This window comes from Aspergillus uvarum, assembly GCF_003184745.1.
Source record: "Aspergillus uvarum CBS 121591 unplaced genomic scaffold BO82scaffold_17, whole genome shotgun sequence".
Taxonomy (NCBI): Eukaryota; Fungi; Ascomycota; class Eurotiomycetes; order Eurotiales; family Aspergillaceae; genus Aspergillus; species Aspergillus uvarum.
The window spans coordinates 170,309-192,551 of NW_020291314.1; the positions used below are offsets into that span (position 1 = coordinate 170,309).

Here is a 22,243-nt window from a genome sequence, read left to right on the forward strand (position 1 = left end):
CCGACTGCCCTCAACCAGCCACTAGCCACGTTAGTGGGGCGCAGTTGTGGCTGCCTGAGCGGGGGGAAATATGTGAGCCTGAGGCTAGCGTCTTGTCTATAGCATGCACGAGACACGAGGCTGAATCCTCCTTCCCCAACCTCTCTCACTTCACCAACTTCCCTTAACAAGCACCACCTCGAGGAATTGAACAGACACATGTCTGTCACCGAATTGATACTGCAACGAAGACATGACATCCTATGATTATGACAACCCCACCAGCAGCTCCAGCAGTGCTTCATCACCATGATTACACAATCGGGTGGATCTCCGCTCTGCCCTTGGAGATGGCAGCTGCGGCCGCCATGCTCGACGAGAGACACCCCGATTTGCCAACCAAGCCGAACGACGACAACACCTACATACTTGGACGGATCCATGTCCACAACGTGGTCATCGCCTGCCTTCCCTCCGGCGTGTATGGCACAACATCAGCCGCCACCATTGCGAGCCAAATCCGCTTGACGTTCCCCTCGATTCGAATCGGATTGATGGTCGGCATTGGCGGTGGAGTCCCTGGAACGTCGGAGGATGTCAGGCTAGGAGATGTGGTTGTCAGCAAGCCAACAAGGGATTATGGGGGCATTGTACAATACGATTATGGAAAGTCGTTGGCCGGGGGAGTATTCGCTCGACAAGGAGTGCTTAACAAGCCCCCGCCTATCCTTCTAACCGCTATTTCTCGATTGCAGGCCGCGCACTTGACCAGACCAAGTCAAATCTCATGGCTCGTGTCGCAAGCCGCTCGGTCCTCTTGTTTCGCACACCCTGGCGCTGACCGTGACATCCTTTTCGATTCCGAATATGATCACCTAAATCCAGAAAGCACCTGCACGGACTGTGATTCGAACAGACACATGAAACGGTCAATTCGCGCTTCGCAGGATCCGAAGATCCATTACGGGCTTATCGCGTCTGCGAATCAGGTCATGAAGGACGGTCCCTTGAGGGACAAGCTGGCCCGCGAACTTGGCATACTTTGCTTTGAGATGGAGGCTGCAGGCCTGATGGACAGCTTTCCGTGTCTGGTTGTCCGAGGCATTTGCGACTACTCGGACTCTCACAAGACTAAGGAGTGGCAAGGATATGCAGCGGCAACAGCCGCCGCCTACACCAAGGAATTGCTATCGATCATCCATGGAAAACAAGTCGAGGACGAACCATCTAAGCTCTCCGACGACAGTAAGAGGTTATGTCTGGCGTCACATGGTGATCTCTTAATTGATCTCGTCTGCTAGTACCATACCTTTTTGGAGCACTCTCGCCGACCCCGCACTCGTCTCGGAGTGTAACTTCACAGCGCAGCCGTGAGTTTTGATGCCAAGTCAGGGCTGAACAGCTGCTAATTGCATGAAGAATATGACGAACAAGAGGAGCTCCTGGAACAGATTTCTAGTTACCAGCACGAACAGGTTCATAGAAGGCTTGCGCATAAAAGACTGACTGGTACTACTCAATGGTTCTTGGAAAATTTTGAATTCAAGGCGTGGTCGGAGAGACGCTCGAACAAGTTATGGTGCACCGGGAAAAGTAAGGTCCCATATATCTGTGCTTGGCTGGTTACTAAATAGTAACTTTCATGCAGTTGGGTCTGGAAAGACAGTGATCGCGTTGGTACTGTGTCCCTTCTCGAGAAGCCGAGCTGACGCTAAATGACTAGTGCGTCTGTGATCGAAAATGTCCGATATGAGCCCTCGGACTATCATGCTCCTACCGTCTTCTTTTATTGCGAAAATGATCATACTGAGACTCTGCGGGCGTCTTCAGCCCTGTCTAGTCTGATTAGACAACTAGGTGAATTCCTTCATCGGAACGCAGGACCATGGCCAGCGCACCTGAGAAAAGAGATTGTGACATTTTTTGGAAGAAGAAAGATAACGCCCGATTTCAACGACTTGCAGAACATATTCATACAACTATTTGATCTAGTGCCGATGGCCACATATGTCTTGGATGGGCTCGATGCGATGGAGGAAGAACAATGCAAACTTTTACTTACCTTCATCCGCTCACTATTCTCTGGAGCAAGAGAGCTCAAAGGGCAACGTATTCTCCTCTTTAGCCGAGACCAAATACCAGGTTATGTCAACCTCGCGACACTCATACCTGGGATCGGTCGGATCTCCACCTTCGACAACACCATGAGCGATATTCGGACCTACATTGACTATAGTATTAGTGATAAGTCCATGTATCGGAAGCTCACAGACGATCGCCTCTTATTAGAAGAAACCAAGGATGTACTACTCAATGAATCCTCGGGAATGTATGTTTCTGTCCCCATAACCTCAAACTTCATTTTTATTCTTACACGTTGATGAAAGGTTCCTCTGGGTCCATCTTCAGCTTGAGATCCTCTGGAGCACTTGTTTCACAGACGCCGAAGTGCGCTCAGCGTTGCGTCAACTGCCAAAGGATCTCGAGGAGACATATCGATATTGCGCCAACAGAATTAACACTCACGACACAAGAGCATTGAAAGTGCTGAAGTGGGTCGGCTTCGCGTCACGGCCTCTACACCTCGAAGAGTTAAGGGAAGCAGTCGCCTTTGAAAGAGAAGACACGGCATTTGACAGCAACAAGCTCCCTCAACGTGACTTCATCATTGGCTCTTGCGCTAATCTTGTGGTTCTAGACCCAATAGATCTCTGCGTCCGATTCGCCCATTCTTCGATTAAACAGTATTTGGTGAAAAATGGTCTTGCTGATCTTCAGAGCGCCTTCAATGAACACTGCTTCGACGAAAGACAGGGAGAGCTTCACTGTGGAGAATTCTGCATTGCATATCTCTGCTTCTCCAATTTCAGCCTTCAGCTTGAGCACAAATGCAATGCAACGAGAGAGGCGGTGGTCCCAAGCCCTGTACTATTTGCAGGCCCGGCACTGAACTCGTCTCTGAGATATCTTTTTCGGATACCGGATAGCCCCAGGCCCCAGAGAACCCTACAGTTACGCACTATCCGCACATCGACCATCCCCGATCAAAGCCAGTACAAGTTCCTGAATTATGCCAAGATTAATTGGATTGGTCAGACGAGATCTCTCGCAAGAGACTCCACCATGTGGGAGAAGTTCGAGAAGCTCGCGACGTGCTTTAATGAGACCTGGAACTTTCATCCATGGAAGCCTGGCGGCCGCTCCATCCGCTCTCAGTTACATAGTCTTTTCGGATGGGCTGTGCGAGACAATCACGAACCGCTTCTCTCAATAGCGCTCAACTGGAAAAAGGAGATCTTGCAGATTTGCAATCTCCCTCTAATCGATGACGGTCTTCCAGCACTCCATGTCGCCTCTAAGCTGGGGCACCACGACATTGCTCGAATATTAATCAAGTTCTGCGATGTCAACCTATTAGATGGATTGGGGTACACGCCTCTACATCACGCCGTCGCCCGTAATGACACTGAGATGGCATCGTTACTACTTAGCGTCAAAGAAGTCAACACAGACCCAGTATCAGTCAAATGCGGGACGCCGCTTAGCTTAGCGGCGCAATTGGGGCTTTATGAGATGGCGGAACTTCTGATCCAACACGGAGCTGCTGTACAGGAACCCATCTGGTCGGCAATAGCGCACGGAAGCGAAAAAATAATCAAGCTTCTGGTTCAACATGGAGCCAGCGTGAACTACAAAGGCGAAAATGGCCAATCTGTGCTTGATTACGCAGTCCGATCCAAGCACAAAAACATGCCGAAATTCCTACGCGGCCTGACGGAACAAAAGGTTCTTCTCCTTGGTAAGTGTGCTTTCTAGTCCCCAAGGTTCTGCTGCTGACAGCTTGCATAGGGGCTGGTGAGTCCGGCAAGTCAACAATTGCCAAGCAGATGAAGGTTCTATACATGCAAGGATACACACCGGAGGAATTGAGTCGGTACAGAACGACGATCTACAAAAATGTCCTCGAGTCCGCTGATGCGCTATTTACGGCGATGCTCGAGCTGGGCCTACATCCACATAGCGAAGAGGCAAGAATGTATCGTCTACCAATGTCGAAGACGGGTCTGCTGCCGGATCAGACTCTCACCCCGGATGCCTGTGAAATGATATCCGCACTGTGGCACGACCCTGTCATCCCTTTGCTCATGGAGCAACGAATGAAGTTTTATTTAATGGACTCAGCACCTTAGTAGGTTCCCAGACTGTTCATACCAGCCCAATCGCCGCTGACTTTTATCTAGCTTTCTCGATAATATAGAACGAATAGCCGCTGTAGGCTACCAACCCACGGAGGCAGACGCATTGCGTGCGCGGACGAAGACCACGGGGATATACGAAACCCGGGTTTCCATTGGTTACACCAATCTTCAGTACGCGCTCCTCCCAAGTACCGACACTTATCCAGCGACTAATTCTATCTAGTGTATTCGATGTTGGAGGCGTACGAAGCGAGCGCAAGAAGTGGGTCCATTGTTTTGAGCGCGTCTCGGCCATAATATTCTGTGTGGGGCTGAGTGAGTACGACCAGGTCCTGCTGGAGGACCCTGACCAGGTATGGCTCTCGATGTCATCGCAGAGCGTGGCAAGGCTAATGTTGTTTACCTCCCCCCCAGAACCGCATGGTAGAGAGCCTACTGTTGTTCGATTCGGTCGTCAACTCGCGGTGGTTCCTGAAAACGAGCGTGATTCTTTTCTTGAACAAGGCCGACCTTTTCAGAGAAAAGCTACCGCACTCGCCGCTCGAGAACACTTTCCCGAACTACAACGGTGGTGCTGACGTCAACAAAGCGGCCAAGTTTATCTTGTGGCAATTCAATGAGGTCAACCGTGCCCACCTCAACCTCTACCCGCATCTGGTCCAGGTGACGGATACCAGCAATATGAAACTTGTGCTCAAGATGGTCGAGGAGACAATCTCGCAGAATGCACTCCGGGAAGCTGGATTGGTGTAGGTGTGTTGATCGGTTGCGGGCGCGCATGGCATGCGAGTGGCCTTGCTCGCTATTTAAGGAGCAAGTCGCCGACTGATGGCCAGATTCTCGCTGGCAAATGCGGAGGTCCCGGGTTCGACTCCTGCTTTCTGATGGTCGACCATAGCGGGTTTGAACAGTGATAGACTAAGGGAGCCTGCTTCTGCTGGCATCGAGCTAACTCTTTAGTAGCGCACAGCCTGAACGAAGAATACGTCCTTTCCTCCGGGAAGGAAGAGTGAGAACATAGTCACCAGGAGGGAGAAGAAGTTTTTGAAAGCTTTTCCCTACATTACTCTAGAGCTGTGGAGATGAAAGAGGAAGACCACAGCGGCCAGACCTCGCCATAGAGACAGATGCAAGTCGTTCATCCCCGCAGCAAGGAAACTGATGAGCTCAAGCCGCCGTGCATTGGCAAAGCTGCAGGTCAGAGTTCAGCCACGAAGCTAGGGGATAAAGACTCATCCGACGTAATATGCGGAAGTGCGGGGGTGAAGAGGGGAAAGCGGGGGTTTTTGATTGACTTGATGCTTCACCGCCGTCACATGACAACTACACTCCATCACAGTACCAAGGAAGATACTACCGGACTAAGTTCCTGTGGGAAGTCAGGTCCGACTGAACGCCCGCTTTTAGCTCACTCCCGGAGCGTGCAGTGAGCACAAAAGTGCGTGCCTTGAGCCACACCCGAGAGCCCGGCATCCCTCCAAGTGCAATTCTAGGAGAAGGTGACCGTTTCCCTGAGCCCTCACTTATATTGACTAGTATGTACTCATACTGTGACTTAAAGAAACTTGTCCAGAACGAGATCAACAATAGTTGTTTCAGCCCCACAAGCGGTCTTAAGAAACTGGATCAGCCTTGATCAACACAGTTGATTATTCCTACCATATTCTCTATCACAGTTTAGTGCTTCATATACATGAAGTTCATATTACAGAAATTCATGTCGTGTTAAAAGCATTCGAGAGTGATGATACTGCATTACTGAGCATAGCAGGAGTGGCCATGAACTTTGTCTGACAAAGAGACCATGTCTGTCATTGTAACTGGTAGCCGTTATTTCACCTACCTCCTTTCCTTGTCAATTCCTTCAACGCCCATATCAGGGTTTCTAGGACAAAGACTTGGTGCAAAGCTCTCTCTCTCTCACAATGTATTTCTTGTCATCAGACCATACCGATATGAAGCACTCCGACAGCCACTTTGGTTGATGTCATAAGTCTTCAATAAAATCATCGTCTTCAGTTTCTCTTAACAACAAAGGAACCCTGAATCTATCTGCTAGGATATCCTGGGGCCTTTCAAAGGACAGAGTTTCACACGATGCCCCTTTCTCACATTCATCAAATATAAAATCCCGCTCAAAGCATCACATCCAGATCCTCTCTCCCGATAGGCACCAAGATCAACCAACCCAATTCCTTCGAGGCCTATCTTTAACATATCAAGCACCCACAGCTATTTTCAGTGCTCTTTTGAATCCAGGATCTTCTGCTGCAATGGCAACCCAGGCCCCGACCAGGGGCATCTTCGAAGGGTGCCGCTACACCGTCACGAGGGAGCTGTTCCCCGGCGGCGAGGGCGTGGACTTGGCGATCGAGACATTGCGCCTGAACCACGAGGATATCGCGGACGTGGCCAACTGGCACAAGCTCGCCGCACGTCTGCTGCGCGCGCGCTGGAACGAGTACCCGGTCATCAAAGGCGAGGCGCGCCGCCGCGCCGCGGTCGTCATCCACCGCGATCGGGTGCGCATGTTCGTCGATGACCGCCCCTGCCACCTGGTGCGGCCCTTCATCTACCGGGATGAGATTGAGTGGTATGCTGAGGCCCCGTACGGGCCGGTGCGGCAGGCCTTGTTTCGCGCCCTCTGGGTTACGACGGGGCCGATCTTGCTCCGTGAAAATGCGACGCTGGGGCAGCAGTAAGTGTGGTTATGCGTTGAATGCTTCTCGATTGGATTGATATTTCCTTGGCTGTAGCCCTTGAAATGTGAAAATTGATCAAAGATTAAAAACATATAGTCTAGAAGATAAGAATATATACAGTGTGCTGAGCCCCTATCGGGCGGTTGATATTGCCTTTGAATTAATATACCCCCTGTTTATTACTTGCCTCTGTAGTCATGAAAATATCTGAGGCCGAGTGATAGTAGATCTGAACAGGTCAGTCAAGGAATTACCATCGAAAGTATTGAGAACCTTATATGCTTGATTTACTGATAGATTGTGTAGCTCTACTGTATCGAATTAGACAGTATAGGGCTCATGGTGCTGGCTCATTGCCCACTTTGCAATATCCCTAACATGCGGACCCAGAATCAACTCGAAAGATGCCACCTAGTACATGCCTGTGTTATGAACTAAACTTCTTGAGTTCATGTATGGCTAAAAAATTCGTTGCTGGTCAAGTGCAGGATCGATCCATTATAACCGGCAGGAGCTCAAGGGTGCGTACTCCGTAAGCAAGAAGTGAGTGTGCATTGCATATGCAGAGCTGAGGAAGTTATCTACAGCACAGCATCGCAGTACTGCAACTAATCAAGCTCAGATATGATCCTCCTGGTTCCATTTTGCCATAACTGACCACCCCCGCACACCTTGGTTGTCCCTGCAATTTTACTCTTTTGTCACCGTCCTTATCCCGACCTCCGACCTCCGATGTCCGACTCGCCGCCGCCCCTTTCCCACAATCTCATATCCGTGCATCGCTGGAATTCCAGCGACAACGTTGGTTGCCCCACAACAATTGCACTTGAGTTTCTGCGAACTGGCTGGAACCGTGTACGTAACCTGTGGTCGGGTGGATTGCAAAACGCCCTGAATCTGGAGACCCCGCGCTTCCCCACACATCGCCCCGGACTCGCGAGGGTTTTGTGGGGATGACAGAGGGTGAAGCTTTCGCCAGCTAAGCTTGGGCAAAGCTACTCTGTTGGGGTACAACACTGATAACTTCCCAACACGGACTAGTTCTACCCACGATGTGTGGGAATGGAGATGAATGGAGGAACAGTTTGTGGGGAATCATGCAGCTTTCTGTCGGAGTTGCGAAGCTAGACTGACGATCGCACCTTTTTTTCATCAAGCTTCGGTCCAAGGGAAATGAGGATTGGCGGAGAAGGGACCCCCGAATGATATAAAACGTTGCGTCCCATCTGTCAGAGCTATCCAGTTCTATAGCCAGCATCCTTATCGTTCCACCCAATTCATCTCGTTCCTCACACCCTCCACCCAGGAGATGCGTTCATTTTCGTGGGTCCCCTTGACGGGGCTAGCAGCCCTCGCTCATGGAGCCAGCTTGAGCGACATCTGCACCACCAGCTACGCCACCACTGCATTCCCGGCCACCGACCTCATCCCCGGCATCACCCTTGACCCATCGTCCATCACCACCGCCCTCGTCACCAACAGCTCCGTCACGAGTGACTTCTACCCTTCCTCCGTCATCGACTACTGCAACGTCACGTTCGCGTACTCGCACAATGGCCGCGATGACCAGGTCTATCTCCAGATCTGGCTGCCCGACCCGTCGATCTTCCAAAACCGGTGGCTGTCCACAGGAGGTGGTGGCTACGCGATCAACTCCGGATCCAGCTCGCTTCCTGGAGGTATCATCTACGGCGCTGCGTCGGGTCTCACCGACGGCGGCTTCGGATCCTTCGATACCAACGCTGATGCCGCGATGCTGCTGGCCAACTACACCCTCGACTACGAGACCCTCTACATGTTCGCCTACAAGGCGCACTGGGAACTCACTAAGATCGGCAAGGCCTTTACCAGGAATGTCTACAACGTGACCGACGACGAGAAGCTGTACGCCTACTACCAGGGTTGCTCCGAGGGCGGTCGCGAGGGCTGGAGCCAGGTCCAGCGGTATGGCGACGAGTGGGACGGAGCTGCTATCGGCGCCCCAGGTAGGCAATCTCCCACGTCCTGGCATCCTTCCCGAGTCAAGCGCTTGCTAACCCTCGTGACCCAGCGTTTCGGTGGAGCTTCCAACAGACGCAGCACCTGTGGAGCAACGTCGTCGAGCAAACCCTAGACTACTACCCGCCGCCGTGCGAGTTGGAGAAGATCGTCAACGCGACCATCACGGCGTGCGACCCGCTCGACGGCAAGACGGACGGGGTGGTGGCGCGCTCCGACCTGTGCGCGCTGCACTTCAACATCAGCAGCCTGATCGGCGAGGCGTACTCGTGCGCCGCGACGGCGGGCAGCCGGTTCTCGAGCGCGACGCCGGCGCAGAACGGCACGGTGTCGACGCAGGGCGTGCAGGTGGCGCAGACGATCCTGGACGGGGCGCATGACTCGGCCGGCAAGCGGGTGTACTTCTCGTACCAGCCGGCGGCGGCGTTCGACGACGCGGCGACGCAGTACAACAGCACGACCGACGAGTGGGGGCTAGAGATCGACCAGCTGGGCGGCGAGCACATCGGCTTGCTGGTGTACGAGAACGGCACGACCCTCGACAGCCTGGCCGGTGTCACCTACGACACCCTCAAGGACTGGATGATCTCGGGCCTCCTGCAGTACTACAGCACCCTGCAGACTACCTGGCCCGACCTGACCCCCTTCCACGCCGCCGGCGGTAAGGTCATCCACTTTCACGGCGAGGCCGACGCCTCCATCCCCACCGCCTCCTCCGTCCGATACTGGGAGTCCGTCCGCAGCGTCATGTACCCGTCTCTGTCGTACAACGCCAGCGCCGACGCCCTGAACGACTGGTACCGCCTCTTCCTCGTGCCCGGCGCCGCCCACTGCGCCACCAACGACGCCATGCCCAACGGGCCCTTCCCGAACAAGAACCTCGAGGTCTTGATCGACTGGGTCGAGAATGGCATCGTGCCGGTCACCCTGAACGGAACCGTGCTGCAGGGCGACAACGAGGGCCAGGAGCAGCAGATCTGCGCGTGGCCGCTGCGGCCCCTCTGGAATGGGGACAACCTGGAGTGTGTCTATGACCAAGCTTCCATCGATACTTGGCACTTTGACTTGAATGCGGTGCCGATCCCAGTTTACTAGAAGCTGACCGCTGACTGTGGCAAATGCGGTGGAAGGAATGTGTATATCGTGAGCCGGCTTGCGGGTGTGGATGAGAGAGAGTCCGCAAGCCCCAATGACCTGAAATTTATCAATTTTCTGAGGGATTTCCTCCCCGAATTTGACAGTCGAGAGAAATGTCTCGTCGCCTATAGCGAGTCCCTACAAAGTAGTTCATCATGATGAGGAAGATCACTGGCTCTGATAGTTCGGAGATCACCAGCTTTCATCGTGCCGGGAATATGGATCCGCTGATCCCCACCAGTATTGAAGAAGGTGCATAGGAGCCCCCATTGGCTCATCCTTCATAGACATATCCAAATCCAGACTCCTTGCTCCAACAAGTACAAGATTCTCGCCACATGGCGCACACAGAAACATTCGTAAGTCCCTACCTGACATCCGCACCTGCTGCCCGCACTGGCGCCAAGCCATCAAAATCCCATGAGCGGAGCAGCATTAGTGCATCAGCTGTGTCCGAATCTCACGTACAATCTCAGAAGTCCAATGACGATATGTATCATTTTGTGAACAAGATTATTGTGGGGCACACACAAGGCCTCTATCCCGCAGGTCAAGCGACAACCTGATGGCAGACAGAAGCTGAATGTTTTACCCAATCAGGTAGACCCCACCTGTTCCGAAGGTTACCCGGCCAATCGGATGGTGTATGTGCTGGACGTTATGCGCCTACTTATATCAGTAATGCCGATAATGCAACACGCAGCGGGCGATGTTACCCGATACAACAGCGAAGGATGGCTCCACCCCCGATCTGAGGCACTTCTACCTCATACGGAGAGTCGATCATCAGGGCAGAAACATCTCCTGCGTGCGGTTGACCGGGCCGAGTGGCCGACGTTAAGCATACTATGTGTATATTAAAAAGGATGGGAAATCCCCAGATCTGTCACTGCAGTATATACTATTGTGTCTGAGCCGGGCTCGAAACATTGTCCAGCAATCCCACGTAACTCAGATATTCCGCTACACTACACTGTTCGACATCTTTCAATCGAAGCAAGACACCCACCGCCAGAATGTCCTCGCCTCCTGAGATTGACTACGCATGGACACCCACAGCCGCAACCCGCTGGGAACGGCCCCTCGACGAAGCCGAGCAGTTCTACACCTCCCTCGCCAAAGCGCACGAGGCCACCGGCCGCGTCTTCTTCGCCATAACTGGCTCGATCACCTGCTCCCTCCCCATCCATGGGACGAATCGGCCTGACACGGAGCGCAGAATGGTGGACGCGCTGCGCCAGGCGTGGCTGCAGCTGCGCTACGACCATCCGACCATCGCCGTGCAGGTGGGGTACGTCCTGCCGCAGGGAAGGTGTAGGAAGGTGTACGAGACGTTCTCGGACGCGTACACGCCGGCGGACTGGCTGGAGAAGACGTTTCGCGTCGTCGACGCGGGCGTCACGGGGCAGGAGTGGTGTAACTCTGACCCGCCGGTGCCGGACTTGCCGACGCTGTTTCTCATCAAGGAAGGGTCAGGCCCGCACGGCGACGAAGGACGCGTGCACGCGACCGTGGTTCTGAGGGCGCGACATGATATCATCGATGGGGTGGGGACGCTGATGCTGTTCGAGAATCTGTTCCAGCATGCGGCGCGGGCGTACGAGACCAGCCCGTCGGGGTATACACCGCCGAAGTTTGGCGGGGAGTGGGTGAATCTGAGTCCGCCGCTGCGAGTGGCGGCGGGGATCCCGGCGCGATTAAGCTCGGAGCAGGAAGCGCGCATGCGGGAGATCCTGGAGTTTAATGCTGCCCTTAAGAGGGAGGTAGAGATTGCCAGTGTGCCATTCAATCGGCAGGCAAGCTTGCCGGGAAGACATCAGAGGGTGGCGATCATGCTGTCCGCGGAGACAACCGCACGGGTGCTGGCGGCGTGCAAGGCGGCGGCGCTCAGCATCACGCATGCCTATCACGCTGCCATCGCGCTCGGTGTGCGGGACGTCCAGGAGCGGCAGCCCGCAGCGCGAGTGGTTCGGTATCTCAATTACAGTCTCATCAATGAGCGCGGCCATTGCGCGGCGCCGTACAATACCGCCGCGCATCCGACCGCAGTGTACCACTCGGTCTCGGGGCGCGGGCTGGCGGTCGACCTGACTGTTCGTGCGTCGTCGGACTCGAAGGATCTGGTCTCTGAAGAGACGAGGAGACAGGAGTTTATGGACACCGCGGGGATGATCCGGGATTTCTACCTCGACATTCGCGATGATGCAGAGCACATTGATCTTGTTCCCTCGTACTGGGCAATGTCGACGATCCCTTATCCGGCGGATGGAAAGACCCCGCCGGTCCCGCCGCGGAATGAGACGCCGTCGGTCTCGATTTCCAGCATGGGCGTTCTGGACCGAGTGATCAGGCCGAATCAAGGGAGCTTCGAGCTAGAGGATCCCTGGGTGACGGGCGAGGAGCTGGGGACCGGCCTTGGGCTGTTCCTTGGAACATGGAAGGGGAGATTAACACTGAGCGGAGCGTACAATGACGCATTTCATGCTGAAGAGGAGGTGTTGAGGCTCCTTCGGCGATGTAACCAGAGCACACTTCATGGCCTGGGGATTGAGACATCGGATTGAGTGCGCCGGAGGTTAAAGGTGGTTGTACACATAAAAGCCATTGGTACAAATAGCTTGATAGCAACAAAACCTTGGAGGATGCCCGTGTCGTGTATCTGATAATTAGGAGATTCCTCTTGTCTCAGGGGATGGAATGCGCTAGGACTGTGTCAACCTGACATTGTGCAAGGCGATGATTCATTCTCTTGCCAGGCTGAATATTCCCGGGTGACATCTCTTTCGAGAGAATCTGTCTAGAGACACAACGAAATGGGTTTTTGAGATGACCATTACCGCTGGTCCCGAGGAGTTGTGGTGCTTGCTCACTAGGGTCCTTTTTATGCTAGATGCCATGTCGCTCCCTTGGCAGGCGTATGCAGACGCTTCCATGGGTATTTGAGGTTTTGTGTCTCACACACATTACGCCTACTGTCTTCTATTATCGGGGGAGAAGTCGCGTGCATATCTATTGGATCGGTAATGGCAGTGTAATCCATACTGTGATTCTGCAATGCTGCTATGTAGTGCAACACAGCTAGGTTTCGTAGTCATGGAGTAAAACTCCTAGCCCTGCGCCGAATTTTGAAGATTCAGATCTGCGTGTCCAAGCGTAGGCGAATCATCACATAATGAGTATTCGAGAGACATCCGACAAAGTTTCCGTCCACTTCTTCGACGTCGATTCCCATATAGCAGGCAATGCGTCAATAGCCTTGGTGATATTTGCGAAGAGAGTGTTTGAGTGAATGGCTCTCATGTAATAAGTGAAGAACGCGCGATGTTCTGGTTCCGTACTATCCACCGCTGCGATAAAGCATGGCCAGACAAATCCGTGGGCTCCTGGATCCGTCGGTTGTGCCTGAGCAATCAGCCGGCGCAGCTCTTCCCGCAAATGCCATGAGCTTTCGTCAGACGTCATCCGCATCAGGTAGATTTGAGCGCCAATAGTGAATGATCGCCTGGCCAGCCAGAGTGTCCGATTGTGTTGAGCGTCTGTGCGGACGCTGGATGGCAACCACACCCCAGAGTCCACGGGATGACTTAAGGTCCTAAGACCCTCATCTTTACTGAGTAGAGACCGACCCAGAAATGAGAACATGTCGGTCTGTTGTAGCAGGAACTCGTGCAAGTGAGTGTGCCCCAATGATTTGACATTCTTGGCCATGGTGAACAGTGTCTGAAGTAGTAATTTGTACTCCGGGCTACCAGTCACCGTCTCCCCGACGAGGAGTACGAGCAGTGTTGCCCATGTAGCCGGGTTGAACACCTGGTCGGGCGACCCGACGTTGGAGGCCCGCAACAAGCGGGATATGATGACGGAGCGATCTGCTTCTGCTGCCGCCTGTAATGCTGGTTGCCTGAGGCTAACGTGCTGCGCAGCCACCACGGCAACAGCGCGCTGCAGCACCTCATCCTGACAAGCCATCGGAAGGATGAAGTCACGATAGCCATTGGAGATATCCAGCAGAACCATGACCGGAGCGATGTTGTTGGCAAAATAGTGGAAGAGTCCACGGATTTCTGAGCTCAAAGGAGCGATCCAAGGCTGGATTGGCTGGTCCGTCCTTCTGGTTAATAGTAGGACCTTGTCGGCACGGACATTCTCGACATCCTCTCCGGGCGATACCGCGGTCGCGGAATCCTGCGCAAGCTTTGTCTTCTGTATAGCAATCGCAGTTGAGGTCGACGTCGTAGTAATGGCGTCTGCAGGTGTGCTGCGCGGCAGAAGACAATTCTCGAGTGACATCACAGAGACCCATTCGACGGTATCGCCTTGCGCACCGACTGGTGCATTCGAGACTGACTTCGAAGCATGGCTCTTCCTAACCCTTTTCTTCCTCTCATGAGACCATCGAATCTGCGAGACAATAGGGACGGATTGTTTGTAAACGGAGACCGGGTCGACATTGAGAACAGGGATGGGGCTGCCTTTTAGTTTCCCACGCGTCGCGACTCCATTGCCGAATCGAAAGCGGCCGAGGCCACTGCACTCAATCCCCTTCTTCAGGCATTTTTGACAAGAAGGTTCGGCCCTGTCGCAGACAATCCGTCGCTGGGTACATTGGAAGCATCCTGTCGTGAGAGTTTAGGCACAGTCAACTCAACAATTGCATGGTGTGTTTCTGCGAGGGCGCAATCCCACATACCACGAGGCTTGGTAGTTTTGTCGGTGTCGGTCCCGGTCATCTAAACAAGTGGACTGGCAACCGACGAACCAAATTTAATTGTTCATGTAGAAACGTTAGCCTGGATGCAACGAGCGCATGGGAGTGATTGGTAATATGACTAGATTATCGATGTCTTCTCGATGATGATGAGCAGCAGCAGATAGGGAGTGGGAGAGAGAGGGAGATGAAGAGATAAGAGCGGAAAGCACAATCGTGCAGATTACGGGAACCCCGGCCATTCCAATCCCCGACCGCTTCCCCGTTTCGGGGCGGGATAACCCACATCCGGCCTACGGTTCCCGCCGGGCAGCGGAAGATGACTGATCCACTGTGTGTTCCTGGTCGGATATGCCTGTTCCACTGCGGCCTTCGTTGTACAATCAACATCCATGGATTACATTGTTGATAGCACATGGCTGCCCGGTTTAGTTGATTACCCCGTCCACACTGCCAGACTGACCATGTCAGTAGCACAAATCACGGTTGACTGTCCCTGTAGGGCACTCCACCGCGTATCTTTGCCGATCTGAGCTTGACAGAATCAAGCCTTTGGTGATCATCTCTTGGTGACACTTGACTAGGTTCGCGGGCTGACATGGGCCCTCATGGGCCCTTGCAGTTTGGGGAATGTCATCAGACTGGTCATGTTTCAACCGCAGTGTACCTCTGTTCCTCTGCACTCCTGCAACCCAGTCTGATGCGCATGCTGGACATTCCCCCTTGAATAGAGTTCTCCCATAGGGTTCCTGCGATGGGTAGGGAAGCGGATGGCTTGAGCCCCGCCGAGCGCTAAATTGTCTGCTCGGACTTGATTCCTCAACGTGAAAGCTAATTTGAAAGTCAATGTAAGATTCAAGGAGACCGACGGCGACGATAGCCACTCCCAGTAGGTGCCTGACCGAGTTGTGCACTTTATCATGGCGCGATATGAAGAGTGCCCCTCACCAGGCCAATCTCCTGCGGACTCCGACGCGCCTTGCTTGCTTATCGCTGGGTGGGCCAGCTGGCTGCACCAATCCCCAGCCAGGCTGACGCAAACCCCACTATCGGCAATATCCATCATGGACAATGGATCCACCCATTGTAGTTGGCATGATGGTGACGGTGGTGACGATGCTGCTGCTTGTTCCTGTCCTCCGTATGTCACCCGCATGTAGCACCAATGGTCTTCCACCCTCTCACGACTGCCCACACACCATTTGAGACAGTCCTGACGAAATGAAGGGAGACAAGTACAAGCTGCGCGCTAAAGTGTTAGTCTGCAGATTAATCTCCAAACGAAAGTGACCGAGTCACCCGGCAGCATGAGGTCTTTCGCAGTGAGGTAGAAGTATAAGAACCACCCGCAATACCCCTCTCTCACAGTTCTCACCTCACCCCCCTCAGTTCTCTAGCATTGTAACGGGCTCTTCCTTTATCACTTCCTTTCACAATGCGCTTCACCGCCGGTTCCCTGGCTGCTGCCACTCTCCTTGCGGGTGTTGTCTCAGCAGCCCCTGCCCCCGCCCGCAACGGTCTGAGCAAAAGGGTGTACAAGCCCACTGGTATTGCCAGCCGTGCGAGCAACAAGGCTTCGTCCAGTGTCTTGGAGCTGAAGAAGGTGAAGAGTAGCAGTGGTGCGAGCCGCAGCGCTTCCCGCCTGAAGAAAACCAGCTCCAGCACTACTACCTCCGGCAGCTCTACCCTAATCTCGCTCTTTGAGGGCGAGGAATTCGCTACCTCCATCACAGTCGGTGGGGCCTCTGTGGACGTGATCGTTGACACTGGTTCCAGTGATCTGTGGCTGGTGGAAGAGGGCTTCACGTGCCTGAGCGAGAACGGGAAGCAGGTCTCCGAATCCACCTGCGCGTTCGGTCCCACCTGGTCCCCCACGAGCTCCTTTGCGAAGATCTCCGGCGAGGAATTCTCCATCAGCTATGGCGACGGAGAGTTTGCCACCGGAGTTATGGGCAAGGATGAAGTCACGCTGGCCGGGATCAGCGTCGAGCAGGAGCTGGCCGGTGTCACCGAGGCATACTGGGCGGGAGATGGCACCACTTCCGGTCTCGTGGGTCTGGCCTACCCTGGCATGTAAGTTTCTCTTTAGCACCTTGGAGCTCATTGCGGTCGGCGAGTCACAAAAGGTTCTAACTTTGCTACCTCCAGCACGAGTGCCTACAGCACCCGAACCGATCGGCAGGTGGAATACGACCCCATCATCACCACCCTGGTCGATGAAGGCATCATCGACTCCTACTTCAGCATCGCCATCGAGCGCGATGTCTCCGGGGCTGCCGGCTACATCACCCTTGGCGGTCTTCCTCCCGTCAACTACACTGACACCTGGTCATCCACCGATATCCTGGTGACCACCTCTGACGGTCAGGACGAAGGCTACGCCTACTACACCATTGAGATCGACGCCGTCACTCTGAGCGGCAAGTCGCTCACCGCCGCCGGTGGCAGTAGCATCCAGTACATTGTCGACAGCGGCACCACCCTGAACTACTACCCGACTTCGATCGCGGCCGAAGTCAACGCTGCATTCTCCCCTGCCGCCACGTACAGCGAGGACGAGGGCGCCTACGTGGTCGACTGTGATGCCACGGCCCCCGCGCACGGAATCACCATCGGAGGAACCACCTACATCATCAACCCCTTGGACATGATTCTGGACGCCGGCACCGACGACAGTGGCAACACTGTCTGTATCTCGGGTATTGTGGACGGTGGCGACGACTACAGCGAGGATATCTTCATCCTTGGCGATGTCTTCCTGAAGAATGTGGTCGCCGTCTTTGATGTTGGTGACGTGGAGCTCAAGTTTGCGCCCAGGGAGTTCTACGACTCCAACGACACCTACTAAGGGCCGTTGCCGCTTGAGAAGATGGGGCTTAGCGAGGATGCTGTTGCTGTTTGTGTGACCGAAATATTAGTTGCTTGTTTACTTTCATCATGTGATACGATTTCGAGACTGCCGGTCGATTGTATACTCGGTCTGTTGCTCGAGGGCACCGGCTGTGCCGGGCTATGTTAAATAATATGAAGTTCTGTGATTTGAGATCAATCAATCAAATTCATCATCCAGCCATATGAGGATTTAAGCATATATAGTACTTATCAAACCGGAGACCACTGGCGGACCGAGATCGGAAGGCGCGCCCGCGACTCGGGAGTATAAACCCTCCCCGCCTTACGCCCCGGGGGTTTCGCCCCTTTCCACAACTTCGTTGAACAAGGCCCTCTCACCCATACTCGTCCCGTCTCCAATCGCCCTATCAAGAAGGCTTTTCCACTCCGCAGCTCAATACGCACTCCCCACCAAGAGCCCACTGGCATGGCTCTCCCTCAATTTGTCCGAAGCCTTGTCCAACGCCGCAGCAGGCAGGAGGAACCACGCGCAGCAACTATATCGATAGATTCTTGACCCAGTTGTGGAACACCAAGAGTCGGATATTGATGACTTCTGCAAGCTCGTCTTCCGCCTGGAGTCCCTCCTCTGCGGGCCCAAAACCCACTTATGGGGTATATCGCACCGACCGCACGGGCGTGGTTGACGTGGCCCGTCGCGATAGCCGCCGCGCGGGTTTCACCCAAGGACGGAGAGAACAAAACATCGTTCGGGAAGTTGAGGGAGTCTGTGCTGACGATGCGTGCGGCTGTGCATTCATTGAAAGTGGTTGTTTCACCACCTGTCCTGCTTCTGCTGCCACCTATACAAACGGTAACGGCTGCTCTTCTTCGGAGGGTGTCGATGCTGAATGTTGTTGCGCGCCATCGTTCCACATGGGCTTTCCTTCGTACAATGCAGGACAAGTCCCGATTGAACACGAAAGAAAATGTTAAGCAGATCCGAACCTTATATCAGGAATGTACATACTATACCCGGACCAAAGCCAACATGCCTTGACCTACTATTTCCGTGGAACCCACTTACCATCCAAGAGCCTACCCCCCCAGCCCTTCAGATTCAACGACGATCCCCCCCCGGTCATCCACCATCCAACATCAATGCAGCACTCGGCCATGCTCGCCGCCTGCCTCCCGAACTCGGCTAAACCACGTACTCACCACCTTCCCGTAAAATGGCTAGATGCAGCTATGAAACATGACGATATTAACATGTATGAACCCGTTGATGCTGCTCTGTGCCTACTAAAGTAATCAGGAGACCAGCGCTATCCAACGAACAGCAATTGCACTCAGTGACTGCACGCAACTTGCTAGATTATATCCCTTTGCGAGCAACGTACCAAGAGGGCATTGGAGCCGCATGAACTGCAGCAAACGGAAGGCGCTCTGTAACTATCGTCGAGATCACCTTGTTCCGTGCTGCCAAGAGTGCCGCTGCATCTGCGAGTAGCCCTAGGGCACAGTCCACAGCGACCGCCACGCGCGTGTTGCGCCCCCACGAGATGCTTGCCGCGGCGGTTAGAACGCCCCCGGTTTGCGGGGTATCAGGGCGATGGGCTAGGCTGATTGTCGTGACCAACGTATCGTATCGCAACGCAACTCCATCAATGGCAAGATACCCTCCCTGCCTCGCTACGGTTCGAACCGGGCCTGGACGCCACGCGCCCTCCGCACCAGCTCACCCCACAGTGAGCATCCCCGCTTAAACTCCTCACGTTGGACACTAACAAGTATCCCGAAAGTGCTCTCCACTGGACTCTGGTGATCTTGACCGAGCAAGCATTCTTGCGCCCTGGCCACTTCCCCTGCGCCTTGCCCCCTGCCGCCGCGGAAGAATCCAGACAGCGGTGTCGGGAGGCCGCGCTGAAGATCGGGAAGCTCGTAGAGGCGTATCAGCAAACCTTCACCCTCCGACGCGCGCAGTATGGCATAGCCTATGCGACGTCCTGTGCCGTGGTCGTCATGCTCCAGCACACCCGCAACGTCGACGATGACGTGCACTGCATCCGCTTCTTCTGGTCCGCCCTGCTGGAGTACCGGAAGGGGTGCCTGTATGGCCTGAAGCGACCGTTGAAACTGCTGAGGTCGCTCATGCGCCGGCTGGAGTCGGTGGTGAATCTCCTCGAGGCAGAGGACCGGGCGGCGGACGGGGACGCGCCTACTGGTGAGTAGTACGGCTGCCTGACGTCTTCGTTGTCAAATCTAAATCCTTTCTCCTAGTGGGGTTGGACTCTGCAACAGATGCGGTTCTGCATTGGCCACTGGAGGCGGAAGCGTGGGATTCTTCAATGTTGAATGCTCTGGCAGATGACTTTTTCCCGGCGGACGAGTCGATGTTTGGTATGTTTGGGAGACAAATGCTCACAACAGCATGAAGTACGTCGTGTTTTCCATTCAACTTTCCAGGGCTTTTTTTGGAGAGGGTTTAAGCTATGATGTTGTTGCTTGACATGTCCAACGGATTTCTTTAAGATTGGAGACAGTCACGCGCCGAGGCAAAAGAGTGGAAATGCCGAGGATATTCCCATATGTCAATGATTTAAGCTGGGACCTGCTGAAGGCGCAATCTGGAAACAAGCGCACCAGAAACAGTACTCATGCACTCACCAATTCGATCCGTCACCGCTGACCAGTATGCCCACCAACGCTCAAACATTTCCGGCAGCGTCCCTGTTGTCTGTTTCCCCGACCCGCTCAGGAAGGAAACTCAAGGAGAAAAGAGTTCGCTCCACGTGACATTCGGCCGGCCGTTTCAAACGTCACAACGGACGGCAAGGCTTGTCGCGTTGATAGGTTAACGGAGGTATAGTATCGTTGCTATAGTCTACTGTCTAACTTGATGGATGATTGTTTTGCCTCCACGCCAAGGGCCGATGAGGGCACACCCGCCAATAGGCTGCAGTCATCTCTTCTGGCTAATTTTCCCGGTGGATGTGTGTGCTGGTCCGGATTTTCCGGGGCGTGGGACATGAACCCTATACGACTGGAATAAACGTCAGCCCCGGAAGGGTCTGTCCCTTCAGCCTCAAACACACACAAGTACAACTCCTTTGACTAGAATATTGATCTGGTGAATGCCTGATCAACGCAATTGAATTATAATCATATTTCTCATTGCCATTAAATATGCTAAATTACGAAGTAGGCGACCGATCCACCCGAATGAATAGAAAAAATCAAGGGATCCATATCCGCACCCTATGCTTGCAAGAAAGAAAGAAAGAGATCCAATGACACCAACGAGCGATATTAGCATCATATATCCGATCACTGCAAATCCTCAAGGTCTATTCATGCAGCTATTTCACCTCCCCGCCGACGGACCATCCCCGGACAGTTCATACAGGTGGGTGCTCTTCCGCTTCGCATCCTCCGGCAACTCGTATCGCTGCCACATCTCCGGCCTCATCTCGGTCGGGCTATTGGGCTCTCGCGGCGTGGGAGCGCTGGAGTCCAGCATCATCCCGTTGTGATCCCGCCGTGCGCGACGCGACCGTTTGCGGACCAGAAGAAACGCGGCCGCAGCGAGGCTGATTGCCGCGATGGGAACACAGACGCCGATGGCGGCCTTGCTGCCCGTGCTTAATGGACTAGAGGACTTGCTGGCGGGCGTTTGGGTCTGAGTTGGCGATGATGTGGATGGTACGCTGGTGGTCTCTGTTGTTGATGTAGCGACAGGGCTGGGCGTGGTCGTTACGGAGGCAGCTGGGGCGGCAGTGCTGGTGGTGGAGGAGGCTGTAGCTGAGAGGGTCGATGCTGTGGGGGTCACTGGGAATGTGTCAGTGTGATTCAATGGGACAGTGACCAACAAGAGAGAGGGTAAGTACATGTGCTAGCAGGCTGAACTGGTTGGGTCGTCGTTGTCGCGGTCGCGTTGAACAAGCAGTAGCTGTGGAAGACCGCCAACGCCGTCGAGACCTGGTTCTCTGAGTTTGTTCCGCAATTCGATTCGACGCCGGAGGAGATGATGTGATTGAACTCGGAGGAGCTGGCGGTGCAAAAGCAGCTGTAGGATGTGTATTTGCCCCCGTCACCGCAGCCAGACACCATGTCGCGGACGACGCTGCTGAGCGGGGCGACCGCACATTGTGACAAGGATGAATAGTCTGCTACCTTGTTGATGTAGTAGGTCGTTGTACATTGGGCTGAGATCGACAGCGATAATGCGAGAAGAGCGTGCAGATAACTCTTGCTATTGTGGCTCGACATCGTGCTGTTGAAACTCAGTCTGGCTAGAACCAGGGCAAAGGGTTCAAGTTAGGGACTGGGGCATGAATGTGGGGGCGCCTTTTCTATATAAAGGTATGACAGGAATCGAGGGTGAAGAAAAACAAGATGCTTGTTGGGGGCGATGGCCCCATTGCCAGCACGGGACAGTCGGGCTGTCTTTAGAATCGATCACTGAGCCCTAACTTCTGGACGGAAATGAAGGATCGCCGCCACGCCCAGGCACGGGGCGTTGATTGGTCTTCCTAAAGCAGAGGTATGTCACGATTGGCGGATCGGAGCCTTCAGCTCGCGACATGACTCGGGCTTGAAATCCAGGGTTTTGCGGCTTGACTCGCATACTCTTTCGATTCAGCTTTAGCATAGCCCCGTGGAGACATTGTTGGATGCCAACATAC

General features: G+C 54.0%; 9 protein-coding genes across 9 annotated transcripts; 7 read left to right on the top strand and 2 right to left on the bottom strand.

The window, feature by feature from the left end:
* The first annotated feature begins 151 nt into the window (after positions 1-151).
* BO82DRAFT_352996 (5'-methylthioadenosine/S-adenosylhomocysteine nucleosidase family protein) lies at positions 152-1,653 on the top strand. Its single transcript, XM_025634849.1, has 2 exons — positions 152-1,572; positions 1,628-1,653. Exon 1 carries the CDS (start codon positions 330-332, stop codon positions 1,278-1,280), a length of 951 nt encoding a protein of 316 aa, XP_025493479.1. The 5' UTR covers positions 152-329; the 3' UTR covers positions 1,281-1,572; positions 1,628-1,653.
* A 2,076-nt stretch (positions 1,654-3,729) lies between these two features.
* BO82DRAFT_373334 (guanine nucleotide-binding protein subunit alpha) lies at positions 3,730-4,931 on the top strand (the record flags this gene model as incomplete). Its single annotated transcript, XM_025637365.1, has 5 exons — positions 3,730-3,778; positions 3,829-4,168; positions 4,221-4,349; positions 4,402-4,531; positions 4,593-4,931. 5 exons carry the CDS (start codon positions 3,730-3,732, stop codon positions 4,929-4,931), a joined length of 987 nt encoding a protein of 328 aa, XP_025493480.1.
* A 1,520-nt stretch (positions 4,932-6,451) lies between these two features.
* BO82DRAFT_390976 (uncharacterized protein) lies at positions 6,452-7,257 on the top strand (the record flags this gene model as incomplete). The annotated part of the gene is made up of 3 exons (XM_025638542.1): positions 6,452-6,876; positions 7,105-7,117; positions 7,210-7,257. 3 exons carry the CDS (start codon positions 6,452-6,454, stop codon positions 7,255-7,257), a joined length of 486 nt encoding a protein of 161 aa, XP_025493481.1.
* An 884-nt stretch (positions 7,258-8,141) lies between these two features.
* Positions 8,142-10,267, top strand: BO82DRAFT_431029 (putative tannase). Its single transcript, XM_025640658.1, has 2 exons — positions 8,142-8,865; positions 8,931-10,267. Exons 1-2 carry the CDS (start codon positions 8,190-8,192, stop codon positions 9,971-9,973), a joined length of 1,719 nt encoding a protein of 572 aa, XP_025493482.1. The 5' UTR covers positions 8,142-8,189; the 3' UTR covers positions 9,974-10,267.
* Positions 10,268-10,884: 617 nt separating this feature from the next.
* BO82DRAFT_332189 (uncharacterized protein) lies at positions 10,885-12,579 on the top strand (the record flags this gene model as incomplete). Its single annotated transcript, XM_025633167.1, has 1 exon — positions 10,885-12,579. The coding sequence occupies exon 1, from the start codon at positions 11,032-11,034 to the stop codon at positions 12,577-12,579; it is 1,548 nt and encodes a 515-aa protein (XP_025493483.1). The 5' UTR covers positions 10,885-11,031.
* Positions 12,580-13,180: 601 nt separating this feature from the next.
* Positions 13,181-14,745, bottom strand: BO82DRAFT_373338 (Zn(II)2Cys6 transcription factor; the record flags this gene model as incomplete). The annotated part of the gene is made up of 2 exons (XM_025637366.1): positions 13,181-14,631; positions 14,706-14,745. The coding sequence occupies 2 exons, from the start codon at positions 14,743-14,745 to the stop codon at positions 13,181-13,183; spliced, it is 1,491 nt and encodes a 496-aa protein (XP_025493484.1).
* Positions 14,746-16,024: 1,279 nt separating this feature from the next.
* Positions 16,025-17,787, top strand: BO82DRAFT_332193 (acid protease). Its single transcript, XM_025633168.1, has 2 exons — positions 16,025-16,796; positions 16,872-17,787. Exons 1-2 carry the CDS (start codon positions 16,159-16,161, stop codon positions 17,569-17,571), a joined length of 1,338 nt encoding a protein of 445 aa, XP_025493485.1. The 5' UTR covers positions 16,025-16,158; the 3' UTR covers positions 17,572-17,787.
* Positions 17,788-18,716: 929 nt separating this feature from the next.
* On the top strand, positions 18,717-19,993 carry BO82DRAFT_400678 (fungal specific transcription factor domain-containing protein; the record flags this gene model as incomplete). Its single annotated transcript, XM_025639208.1, has 3 exons — positions 18,717-18,829; positions 19,361-19,782; positions 19,839-19,993. The coding sequence occupies 3 exons, from the start codon at positions 18,717-18,719 to the stop codon at positions 19,991-19,993; spliced, it is 690 nt and encodes a 229-aa protein (XP_025493486.1).
* An 805-nt stretch (positions 19,994-20,798) lies between these two features.
* On the bottom strand, positions 20,799-21,827 carry BO82DRAFT_431034 (uncharacterized protein; the record flags this gene model as incomplete). Its single annotated transcript, XM_025640659.1, has 2 exons — positions 20,799-21,386; positions 21,446-21,827. 2 exons carry the CDS (start codon positions 21,825-21,827, stop codon positions 20,923-20,925), a joined length of 846 nt encoding a protein of 281 aa, XP_025493487.1. The 3' UTR covers positions 20,799-20,922.
* Positions 21,828-22,243: the final 416 nt, after the last annotated feature.

Bases quoted from the DNA above. Each gene is read 5' to 3' on its own strand.
- BO82DRAFT_352996 (XM_025634849.1), top strand. From the start codon at position 330: ATGGCAGCTGCGGCCGCCATGCTCGACGAGAGACACCCCGATTTGCCA.
- BO82DRAFT_431029 (XM_025640658.1), top strand. From the start codon at position 8,190: ATGCGTTCATTTTCGTGGGTCCCCTTGACGGGGCTAGCAGCCCTCGCT. The intron at 8,866-8,930 runs GTAGGCAATCTC...CTCGTGACCCAG, and splicing joins AGCTGCTATCGGCGCCCCAG to CGTTTCGGTGGAGCTTCCAA.
- BO82DRAFT_332193 (XM_025633168.1), top strand. From the start codon at position 16,159: ATGCGCTTCACCGCCGGTTCCCTGGCTGCTGCCACTCTCCTTGCGGGT. The intron at 16,797-16,871 runs GTAAGTTTCTCT...TGCTACCTCCAG, and splicing joins GGTCTGGCCTACCCTGGCAT to CACGAGTGCCTACAGCACCC.